General features: G+C 49.3%; 1 protein-coding gene and 1 long non-coding RNA gene across 4 annotated transcripts in view; both read right to left on the reverse strand.

The window, feature by feature from the left end:
- The window catches only part of LOC135178046 (uncharacterized), a 29,979-nt gene extending 29,397 nt beyond the window's left edge, over positions 1-582 (reverse strand). For all 3 annotated transcript variants that reach the window (XR_010303326.1, XR_010303324.1, XR_010303325.1), the window contains exon 1: positions 116-582. This is a non-coding gene — a long non-coding RNA (uncharacterized LOC135178046). The remainder of the gene's footprint in view (positions 1-115) is intronic.
- Positions 583-5,864: 5,282 nt separating this feature from the next.
- SLC20A2 (solute carrier family 20 member 2) overlaps positions 5,865-12,364 on the reverse strand; it is a 51,953-nt gene continuing 45,453 nt past the window's right edge. The window contains exon 11 of the mRNA XM_064148503.1: positions 5,865-7,613. Coding sequence (XP_064004573.1) covers positions 7,449-7,613 — 165 coding nt within the window. The 3' untranslated portion in view covers positions 5,865-7,448. The remainder of the gene's footprint in view (positions 7,614-12,364) is intronic.

Raw genomic sequence — 12,364 nt, forward strand, 5'->3', positions numbered from 1 at the left:
GGTTTGGCCGCCAGCGAGCAGGGTGGGGCCATGGCCTCAGCCCCGGCCCGGCGCCTTCCCCTGAGGGCGTGCGGAGCACGACGCGAGCCCGAGAGGCGCCGGTGCAGTCCCGTACCTGGGCTCCCTCCTGCGTCCGGGCGGGCGAGGCCGGAGGGCTCCTCGGTGCGGAAGGCTGTCGGGATTCGCCGGCCCCGAGCCCAGCCTCGTCGTCTGGCGCCGAGCAGAGGTCCCGGGCGGCGATCGGAGCCCCGTGGCTGGTGTTCTGCCGCTGTTTGTGAGGCTGAAGGTGGCGCTGCGGCTGTGGGTGCGGTCCCCGCCAGGGCGGAGTGCTGCGGGGGCAGCTGTCGCTCTGCTGGGGCAGGTGTGTCGGAGCCGACAAGCGCTGGGAGCAGCCGGCGGCACTGGGGACGCTGCTAGCTCTGATCCGCAGAACCTTTGAGCCGCTACTCGGAGGCTGTTGGGCTCAGCTCTGGGCCCGCTTTCCCCGGGGAAGGCTAATATGCGAATGGATGTTTGAAAGCTTCTTGTTTAGTAGCTTTCTGAGAACTAGGGTATTTTCATTCGCTTTTGGGGGCTTCGCAATGGGCTTGGAGCAAATAATGGCTAGACCATCAGCGCAGCAAAGGGCCTAAAGCAAATGCAGCTGGACCATCAGTACAGGCGTGCTGCTTTCAGCCTTGATGACCCTCAATTGATAACAGGTGTGTCTGCAGCAAGCTTTGGGCTGACCTCCACAGAAAGCAAGTGTGGCTGTGCAGGACAGCATCACGTTATCCACACCTGTGGCAACTGACAAGCTCATTAAAGATTTGCTTTTCAGAGAGGAAAGAAAGAAGGGACAGCAAGCAGATGTGAGAAATATATATAGAATCATATGTTTGATCTGATCAATTCGTGGCAAGGGGTCACAGACAAGGAGGAAGGGGGGGGGGTTGAATGAAACTGCATTCCTGCTTGCACCACCATCTCAATAAGCTTAAAGATAAGAGAAATTAGATTGGCAAAGGAAGGAGGCATGTGGAAGAGATAGTCTTTTGCATATCCAAATGGAAATGCATTCCTCCTGGTGCCACCTTTCCTGTATGAGCAAATAGAAGAAGCAGGACTTTGAAGTTCATGAGGAAGACACTTAAGCAAGACCCCTTACTTCATAGAATCATAGAATCAACCAGGATGGAAGAGACCTCCAAGATCATCCAGTCCAACCTAGCACCCAGCCCTATCCAATCAACTAGACCATGGCACTAAGTGCCTCATCCAGGCTTTTCTTGAAGACCCCCAGGGACGGTGCCTCCACCACCTCCCTGGGCAGCCCATTCCAGTGGGAAATCACTCTCTCTGGAAGAACTTCTTCCTAATATCCAGCCTATACCTACCCTGGCACAACTTGAGACTGTGTCCCCTTGTTCTATTGCTGGTTGCCTGGGAGAAGAGGCCACCCCCCACCTGGCTACGATGCCCCTTCAGGTAGTTGTAGACAGCAATGAGGTCCCCCCTGAGCCTCCTCTTCTCCAGGCTAAACACCCCCAGCTCCCTCAGCCTCTCCTCATAGGCTCTGTGTTCCAGGCCCCTCACCAGCTTTGTTGCCCTTCTCTGGACATGTTCCAGCACCTCAACATCTCTCTTGAATTGAGGTGCCCAGAACTGGACACAGTAATCAAAGATTACCAGAGGGACCACCGGATAAAAGGAGGCCTGTGTGGGTGAGACATCACACATTCCTAAGAACTGATAAAGAAAACCCAACCTTTTCTTAGAACTTAGTAAATATGTAATAGAATAGGGTATAAAAAGAGAAAACTGAAGGCAAAGGCTGTGCATTGGGGTAGATCAGAGTATCTCCTCGCACCCAGGCCTGTACATTGTTTGATTCCTGCAACTCTATGAAAGCCTTAACTTGCATGAACACCAGTTTATGCCTGTTATTTATGACACAGAGGACAGTTTGTGCTTTCCGTGACCCAGCATTCCAGCTCCTCCAGCATGGGGAGGACTGCGCAGGGCGGTCGGGGAGAGGCCGCCGGGAAGAGGCTGGGAAGCTGCGGTGTTGGGACGCTTTAAAGCACAGCCTGTGCGTGCTTATCGCATGTCGCTTTCCAGGCCTGTGGCTTACCCACACCTTCACAGTATCACAGTATCACAGTATCACCAAGGTTGGAAGAGACCTCACAGATCATCAAGTCCAACCCTTTACCACAGAGCTCAAGGCTAGACCATGGCACCAAGTGCCACGTCCAACCTTGCCTTGAAGTGCCCCTTCACCGACAGCTTTGCTTTTCTGACAGCATTTGACGTGAGGAATGAGTAACTTGGAGTTTGATAATAAACACTTTGATAGGAGTCTGTTTTCAGTGAGTGCTCTGTTCCTCCCTCCTCCCCCTGCTTTTCCAGGTGATTCGTTACACAGCTGCTACTAAATTGCCTTCCATTCTGTGCCATTGTCTTCCGATGAGCTTCTTCTTGTCCCTGGTGCTCCCTTGCTATACAATTCAGAAAGTCTGCTGGTGTGCAGTGCTTTACTGTTTGTGTTACGATACTAGAATGGAAAAGCTCTTGGGTTGCTTTGCCTTCCATTTTCCTGCATCACAAAGTACATAGCATGCAAATGCAGGCACTTAGCAGTCTCTGCAAAGTCTCCTTCTCTCTCTATCCATTTAGCTACTGGATGCAGCATTCCTCTATTTGACATAGCTCTGCTGTCTGTTCCGTTGCCAGCTCCATGTCGATATTGATAATAAAGAGAATACAACACCTGGGTATTTCAGCATGCTGCTGTTGCAGATACTCCCTAAGCAGTAAATGAGGGCCCCTTTTATGCTCCTGTGACTTCTGTTGGTTGGGTTTTGCCAGGGGAGGTTGGCTCTGGACACCAGAGACTTTTCATAAGGGTGTCTAGTGATAGGATAAGGGGGAATGGTTTGAAGCTGAGGGAGAGCAGGGTTAGACTGGATCCTAGGAAGAAGTTCTTCAGTACAAAGGTGATAGGACTCTGGAATAGGCTGCCCAGAGAGGTTGTGGATGCCTCCTCCCTGGAGGTGTTCAAGACTAGCTTGGTTGAAGCCTTGAACAGCTGAATCTAGCTGAAAGGCATCCCTGCTGTGCTAGTTTGAAGCAGGCTAGAATGTTTTGGTGAGAAGCACTAGATTACAGGCTGTGAAAAGGAAACAATGCTGATGTCTACTTCACTCACAGGCTTGCTGAGAAGTATAGGAACAAGAAATAAAAACATTAGATAATACTTTCAGCATCATCACTCTTGCTCGGGCTGCTGGCTCAGCTGCATCTCTCTAACCTCACCCTCCATTTTGGGCTAAGCCACTTTGCTTCTTAACCTCTGGCCTTCTTCCTTGGGACAGGTTGAGAGGGGCAGAGGGAAGGTGAAGGGGTGGTTGAGAGCCCCTCCTGGGGACTCAGGTTTCTGGGAGGGCTGTTGTGTTTCTGTATTACCTTTTACCTTGTATATTTCTGCATATAACTGTATGTACTGTAAATATCTGCTTGTATATTGTGCTAGCTGTAAATATAAGCTTCATTCATATTTCCAGAGCCGGCTGAGTCTAGTCTGGGTGATTTCTAAAGCGGGGGGGGGGGGGGGGGGGGGGAACACCCAAACCATCACACCTGCCTATGGTGGGGAGGCTGGAGTAGATGATCTCCAACCTAAGCCATTCTGTGTTAGCCTAGCTCAGCTGTCCCTGGGTAAGTGTTGAGTATAAGTGTTCACAAAGAAGTGGTAGATGTTTCCTAAAGCTTCTGACAGGGACAAGAAGCTATTCTGGGAAGGTTTGTTTAGTTTGCTTTCCTTTCAGGAAAGGAGCTATTATGGCCTCGTTTCAAATATCTCTGTGTTGCTAACTGCGAATTCCTGACACCTTCCAAGCAATCAGTTATTATTCATAATGCTCTTTTTCCTTGACACATTCTTCTTTTGTAATGTCAGATGTCTGTCTGGATGCTTTGGGCCTTTGGCAGACTTTAAGTCAGGTTTTTACACAGGTGTGTTGTCTCAACTTGGAATGAGTCTCACAGCTTGTCGCATTAGCAGACAACTGCCCTTTTACTCATGTTCTCAGGAGTTTTCCCCCACCTACTGTTACAGTGACACATGGATATTCCTCACTTGGTATTTAGAGATAAAAAGGTGGCATTGCAGGGGACACCAGGTCCCCTCTATTGAACAGGCTTGAGCCAGAGGGTCTGCTTTTCGGCTGTACCGCTTGATGGCAGACTTGCATCAGCACACTGCAGGCTAAAGCGACAAACCCTGTCCGAAGCTGCTCCACTTAATTAGTTTTGCATCGTGAATGTACCTGTTTAATTGCTAAAAGGAATCTCACACTCTAGTGTTTGCTCAGAGCAAGCAGGGCACACAAAAACATTACACCAAGGATGCCCTGCGTTTTGCAGTTCTAATCCCGGGTATTGCCTGGATGTTTTGTTTGTCATGCTTTCAGTAAGTTTAGTAATACATTTCTCTTGGCCTTACTGAGCCTTTTCTTCCAAGGGTGGCAAATTTTCCCCGCCCACTGTTTTATCCCCAGCAGCTGGGGGAACTGGGGTTAAGTCTGGAGAAAAGGAGGCTGAGGGACAACCTTCTCACTCTCTACAACTCCCTGAAATAAGGTTGAGGCCAGGTGGGTGTTGGTCTCTTCTCCCTAGGAACAAGTGATAGGAGGAGAGGAAATGCCCTCAGGTAGCCCCAGGAGAGCTTTAGATCGGGTATTAGAAGAAACTCTTTGATTGAAGGGGTTCTCAAAGACTGGAGCAGGCTTCTCAGGGAGGTGGTTGAATCCCTGTCCCTGGAAGTGTTTCAAAGAGGCAGAGCTGTGGTGGTGAGGGCTATGGTTTAGCACCTAGTGCCAGACTTGTAGAGTGAGATAATGGTTTGCCTCTGTGATCATGAAGGTCTTTTCCAACCCAGACAACTCTATGATTCTAGTTTGATTGCAGCCTGAGCAAAGGACATTTTAACCATGCCTATATTTGCAGAGCGTTTCACCAGCTGTGCCTCCTCTGCAGGATGGCAAAAGGATACCTCTGTGGTGTGGGGAAAGTCACTTCAGGTTTTCCATCTCTCCCTAGATTGAAGGTTATTGTGTTTGAGGTGGAGATGCTTCCTTGCAGCCCTTTCCCTTGGAGCAGCTTTATTAATACAAGTGTGTGTTGACAGCTGCCCAGCTGTGTGTGCTGGAGGGTATCACACACCCCTTGATCTGGCACAGCCTTCTGCATGCTGCCAGCCTTTGGGAGGGATGCAGCTGGATGGAGTTAGGAGAAGACTGGTTTGGCTTTGTAGGTCAAACAAGGTGGCAAGCTGCTGGGATACTGGGCAGGCATTTATTCATGCAAGTGCTGAGACAGGGTGAATTCTTCCACCACTTTCTACAGGTCTCAAGCTGTCTTAGTGCTGTTACTGGTGGGACTGGTCACTCAGCCGCCGCTCGTGGTCCTAACTTGTTTGTCAGCACTATTTATGGCATGGTTCTAGGGTTTCAGAGGGGTTGGAAACCAAGCACCATGGTGCCACAGCAATGGGGATACTTACAGACCCCTAGAAAGCTGTGTTGGGGATGGCTGGAGCCAGTGAGTGCCTGCTGAATGCATCCAGAGCATCCCCTTGCTGGGGAAATGCCTGAGTCAAGCCCCAGGCAGAGTGAGGGCTGAGCATTGGGGCTGTCCAGAGGGCAGGAAGAAAAGGGAGGTTTTGTCCACCCCTCACAGAGCGCAGCTTCATCCCCGCCAAGCCCAGCAGACAAAGAACAAAAGGCAGTGGATGCCAAGGAGTAAGTCAGAGGTGCCCGTGGAGCCTTCCTGCCACGGCTGGCACGGCTGTGTAACGCTGGAAAAACCCGAGAGGCAAAGAGTGGTGGGGGCTGTTTATCTTTTTATTATAAATTTAGTATGAATGACCAATGGAAAAGTCACAATGGAGTACCAAGAATGGTTTATCAACATTTTAGCAGCATTTAAACAGTAGGAGCTTCCCAACCTCCTCTAGGCACCCCTTGCCCTTTGCCTCCCCACCCATGAGGCAGTAATCTTCACCCAAATGTGCTTTCCAAAGCTGTGCAGGGGATGTAGCTGACCGCTTCCCCCCTGAGCTGCCATGAAAACATCCCATCCCAAACGCTGTTTACTATGCAGGGCCAGGTTGGTAGCATGGGCTGGTGGGCTGTGGCATGGGATGGGGCTCACGGAGTGGGGGAACTCAGCATCTGCTCACATCCTCACTGTGCTCCTTTCACCAGCCTCCTCGTGGATCAGCGCTCCCACGGGCACCCACACCTTCAGCCACACCACCAGGGCTGAACCCGTTTCCCACCTGCTGCTGCCCTTGGTTTCTGTATGGCGGTGGTGCCGTGCACCCCGCGGTCCCGCTCCTGTACCTGAGACTGTGTGGCTGTGGCTGGACGGACAGAAAAAGAGGAGGCTGATGGTCCACGCTCCCACTGGAATTGACAGCGAGGCACCCTGGAGCCAAGGCTGGAAGGGGAAAGCTAGAAGGTGAGCGGTGAGATACTTCAAGCCACAAAATGAAGTCAGTGTAGTAAGGGCTACTGTGGAGAGCTGTGGCGTTCCCTGGTGAGCAACAGGAACTAACTTAGTGTGCGCTTTGTGGTTTGGGTTGGAGTTACATTAAGACATGAACTACCCCAGCCTTGGGGGTGGGAGCTTGGTGAAAAGACCAGTGAAGTAGAGGTGGGAGAAACACAACACGCGGCCACACCTGTAGACAACAACATAACTTATGGGCAAGCTCTTTCCCCTGCTTCTTTGGTACTTCCTTATCCAAAACAGAGAAGGGAAATGCACCGCTCGGAAGTTACCGTTTGTCAGTACTTACACAGCTGTGACACACACGAAGGTTCAAGATGATCTGAACAAAGTTATTTTATGAAAAGCACTTCTGCACATTTATTTTGTTCCAGTATCTTAATAGCCTTAAAAAAAAAACCAAAAACAAAACAACCAAAAGAAAGAAAACAACAACAAAAAAGACCAACCGCCCAACCAACCCACGTGTTACAGTCCTGTACCTCACTTCTTCTCCTAGCAAACAGACAAGAAACGTTGTGGGGTTGGGTTTTTTTTCCCCCCCTAATCCATACTCTTCTCAAAAAGGTTTTAAAAAATCACCACCAAAAATGATACACTATGTACAGATCTTACTGAAGAGTAAATCCTAGGCCATTATTCTCACCCCACTGATAATATAACTTAGGTATCGTTACCTACTTATATGCATATATATATTTCTTTAATAGATAAGAAATGGCACCACATCACCATGTCACCAATATGACACATTGTTATGTACAGTAGATAAGGAGTTAGATATGGAAGATGGAGCCTCTCCGCCCGCTTGTTTCTCAGGAGCGCTTCTCCCCGCCTGCCTGGGTGGCAGCTTGGCCGTTTGCCCTTTTGCCAGTGGAGGAGGAGGAGGCTCTTCAGACGTAAGGCAGGATCCCGTACATGAGGAGGGCCATGACGCCGGCGCTGAACAGCCCAGCCACCGGCACAGTCACAAACCACGCCAGGAAGATGTTGCGGAAAAGCCGCCAGTCGACAGCCTTCTTGGAGCGGATCCAGCCAACGGCCACCACCGAGCCCACCTTGGGAGACGGAGACAAGAGGTGAGGGGTGTGGCTGAGCGCTCCTAACCTGCCCACGGCCACACCAATGCCAGTCAGCTGATACCAGGCAATGCTGAGAGACTCCTTCTCTGGAGGCATTTAAAACCCGTGGGGATGAGGGTCTGTGTGACCTGCTCTAGGTGAGCTGCTCTGGCAGCAAGGTTGGACAGGATGATCTTTTGAGTTCCCTTTCAGTCTCTAATGTTACAGTATCACAGTATCACCAAGGTTGGAAGAGACCTCATAGATCATCAAGTCCAACCCTTTACCACAGAGCTCAAGGCTAGACCATGGCACCAAGTGCCACGTCCAATCCTGCCTTGAACAGCTCCAGGGACGGCGACTCCACCACCTCCCTGGGCAGCCCATTCCAGTGTCCAATGACTTGTTCTCTGATGTTCTGTGATTCTGTGTGGTTCTGTGATAAAGGAGACCCTGACAATGATGATGGTGTCTCTGTTCTGGTAAGGTGGCAGAAGGGTGACAGTTCCAGGGTGCTTTAACCTTGATTTTTCAATGATCTCCTGTTTTTTAAGGTCAGTCAAAAAAGAATAAAGGTTTTTGTGAGTGTCTCTCTGCCCTGCTAATTCCCAGGTTGGCCATGAGTGCAAGTGGACCAGCACCTGGCTCGGTCTGTAAGGGAGAGGACAACTGTCCACCAAGCCCGGCCAGAACGGGGTCTCAATTGTGAAAACACTGGGAACATTGTTTCTAAGGCTCTGCTGGAAAGCGTGGCATGGGGCAGGTCAGGAGAGCCAGTATGGGTCCCATCCTGGCTGTCCTGTTGCTGTTCTGGGATGCCCTGGCTGTTCACCCAGCAGCTGCTGAGCAGCCTGACATACAGTGTTGACTCCCAACAGCACCCAGGCATTTCAGTGCTCTGGGTTATTAACAGGATGGCAACAGCAATACAAGCGGCTGAACCCACCCTGTAACAACCATGGGAACTGGGCAGGGGGCAAACTAGGCCCAGTACAGCTGCCTCACATCAAACTCATCAGTCCCAGCCCTCTGAGGAAAACCTGCCCTTCAGCAAAGTAGCCAGAGCTAAAAGCCTCCCTGCAGACAAAGCCATCAGCCTGCTGCTATGCAACATCAGGAGGTCTGGCTTCAGGTGGGGGATGGATAAACCACCAAACTACCCTTCAAAGGCATTGCTACCATGGCAGCTGGGTAGCTCAGTGGCTTTGAAAACAAATCACGCTGTGGCATAGGCCACTTTGTCTTCCTTCAAATGTATTTTCAATTGATAAGCTCGAGTATAAACCCAGCATGTTAATTTTGGAGGAAGAACTGGACTGAGAACAACATTTCTGGTGAAAAAAACAAGGCAAACATTTCAGAACCACAGAGTTTTCTTTCTGCCCTGGAAGTGGCCCTCTGTGCCCTTAACTAAAATATGCACAAATCTGCTCAAAGCATACAGTAAAGCAGCAAGAAATGTGGAAGGAAACTTCAAGGCACAGGTGGGCTTGTGCTGCCTGAAATGCCAACCCTGGTTCATCGTCCTGCCTGTAGCTTAGAGGATGGGCTGCTCTTCCTGATAAATGCTGGGAAGAGAAGGAAGGGAGAGATGGGGATACTGAAGCTGCATCTTTTGTTAACACCTCTTTAACTTCTGGCTACTGCTTAATATTTCTTTTTTCTTAATGGAAGACCCTGCAACTCCAGGGAAACAGGGCTCCAAAGTGGCTGTTGACAGAACAAGGGAAAATTAAGCTTGATATTCTAGGATTAAAAAGGCCTTGGGCTAAAGCTTGATCCAGTAAGGAAATCCATTAGATGATATTTCATATGAATACCCCCTGAGTGGACAACAGGGGATTCTGTATTTAGGTGGTGTGAGTGTAGTTAAGGGGTGTCCAGGTAAGAGGAAACCCCCCTCACTTCTGACTTTCTGGAAGCATTAACCCAAGGACACAGCGGCTTGGTTTCTCAGCAGCTGAGCTGCTAGGCTCTGCTTTGCCTTTCCATGCCCTTAGCATCTCCCTGTCATGTTTGCAACAAGCAGCACTGCTTATTGTGCATGGTAATCTCCGAGTCCTCCCTGAAATTTAAGAGGTATCAGCAATGATGGCATTGGCAATCCGGTTTAACCATTATTAACGTTTAGTTTATTAATAGTGATTTGGATGGACTAGAGGTTAGGACAGTAGCTAGAGGTTGGGTGTAGGGCCACTACACCGTCTGCAGAATTCCAGATGATATCTACTTGGAGATTGGTTTGAGATCGGTGCAGTTTGCCTTCAGTATGCTCTGCTCAAAGCGTGACACAAATGCTTTGTGGCTCTCGTGTTCATGTGCAATGGCGTGTCACCACAGCCCACAGAACGTGATCAATTCCATCAAAGCAACACAAAGAACAGTTTGCAAACCCCCCCCCAAACCACCACAGCAGAGGGGAGCTAACAGTATGACCTCAGCAAAGTCGCTTTTGCGCAGAAAAAGCATCTAACTCCTGCGGCTTGGTTTTAGCTGTGTCTGTGTGTCCAGCTTGTTACAGCTGAGGAAGAGCCTGTTTGCTCCTGCAGCTCAGATCTGAATGTAAATCAACAGGTTCAGTAGCCTCATTTGTCTACCTGGGCAGCAAAAAGGTAAGGCAGACACTCACAGGACACTGTTTTCACAGTGCTAAATCCAAAGGGAGGCTGCAGGGCTGCAGGCAGAGCAATGGGGCTGCTGTCTTCAGACTCATTAATTCCTCTGGAGGCTCAGGTTAGGTCCTTCCCTCAGGCCTTCTTGACTTGGAAGCTTACAGAGCAACTTTCCTCTCCCCTTTGACTTGTGGCAAGGACGAAGGTGCAGTTCAGGCTCTCAGCAAGGGCAGGGCATGGAAAGGCTGCTGGGCTGTAGCAGAGCAAAGTCTTTGATTTATAGAATGATAGAATTGTTTTGGCTGGAGAGCTTTGACATCATCAAGTCCAATAGTATTTAACTCTGCCAAGACTGGTGCTAAATCATGTCCCTCAACACCACATCCCAGCCTCTTAGAAACACCTACAGGGATGGAGATTCAACCAACACCTCCCTGGGTGGTCTTTGAGAACCCTTTCAGTCAAGAGTTTCCCTCTAATATCCAGGGTGCACTCCTGGTGCAACTTGAGGCCATTCCCTCTCCTCCTGTTCCTTGTTACTAGGGAGAAGAGATCAGCACCCACCTGGCTCCAAGGTGTTTTCAGGACCAAATGCAACTCCTGATCTTAGAGTGCTTGAATCTTTCTCAGAAGGTAATGCTTTTCTTCCTGCTACCAGTCTTTAGTTTGCTACCACTTCTACTCCAAGGCCTCAAAAATGCTGCTTAGAGGCTCCCTGCATTATTTTTCCTTATACTCCACCACTGCATCTCAGAAAGTGCTCACTCCACTTCGGGTGCTTCACACTGCTCCTTCTTCATTGCTGGTTTAATCTAGCTGCTGCAGGTTGAGATGACTGACACCACCTCAGCAGGGCTCCCACTTTAGGAAGTGCTATTTTGCTGTTGTGGAGCAGATGTCAGGGAATAGAATAATTCCTAGAAGTTTAGGATTAGGTTCACCTTGAGCACATTTTCTTTTAGATTTCTAGGGAGAAAAACTGTGTCTTATCTTTTAGGCATTTCTGCCTCAAAGTTGACAGCACTTTCAGACAGGCATTTTCCCATGAAATGATATATGATAGTTCTTTTATTCCTCCACCCAAGCCCTTGAGGAAGACTAGGAATATGCCTGTTACTTGGGTTTGTTTTTTAATGAGGATCTTTCAACTCAGGATGTCATTTGGCTGAAGCAGAGTCACTTATAATACTGTGGCCATCCTGAAACAGTCTTAATCCTTATTCCAAAGTGGGTTTTCCCATGAAGAAGGAGTAATCTTAAGGTATCTTCCCATATGGCATGAGATACCAGAGGGAGCAAACAAAACCCAACCACATCAGCTGCCTTTATGGTCAGAAAAGACCAGTCCTTTAACTGTGTTGGACCAATGAAGACCTCCTGATGCCACCCTCTCCTTAGCTTATGGCTTCCAAGAAGTTTTCTTTTTAAACTCAATCTATTTGTCTGCACCCAAGTGTATTTCCTTACAACATTTGTCTTCAGGCACACAACTGGGGTAATCAAAGCTGTATTATTCTCCCTGACAAATTTTTCACCACACATTTGATCTATCAGTCAGCTTAAAGGGAGATGGCTTCAGGCTAGCATTTTTACAAGTGGATCATGGTGTCAGTACTTTTCCCCTCCATGCTTGATTTTCAGAGGACCCAAAGTTTGGCCAGCGCCAGGAAATCTCTCAGCCTTTCAGAGCAGTTCAGTCTTGGCTGCTTCTCAAAGAGCTCTACAGCAGAAGAAAGAAATGATTTTGCAATAGAGGAAGGCTTTCTGAAGAAATGGTTTTCACTACAAAAAGGCCAATTGAACCAACTTGGGGCTTTCTGCAGGATGTGTGGATTTCATTGACTCTTTCACTGGAAACCAGGTCAATGTCACAGACAAGGATGCCTGGCTTCTTGCCCGCCTGCCTGCTGTGCCATGGAGCCAGTCAGCCCCCAAAACCTGCTTGCCTCTGCCCTAGCCAGAGCTAGAAGGCGTCCGAGGTTCCCAGGGTGCAGTGGCAAATTCTACAGGCTCTGGCTCTTGTAGGACTTGGTGGTTTGTCCAGAAGCAGAGGGGCTGTGCTGCTCTGGGGTCTCTGATTTTGGAGGAGCTTCCTCACATCCTGCCTGAGGGTGAGGGATGCAGACAGCTCTGTGT

The sequence above is a fragment of the Pogoniulus pusillus genome, chromosome 9 (genome assembly GCF_015220805.1).
Source record: "Pogoniulus pusillus isolate bPogPus1 chromosome 9, bPogPus1.pri, whole genome shotgun sequence".
NCBI lineage: Eukaryota > Metazoa > Chordata > Aves > Piciformes > Lybiidae > Pogoniulus > Pogoniulus pusillus.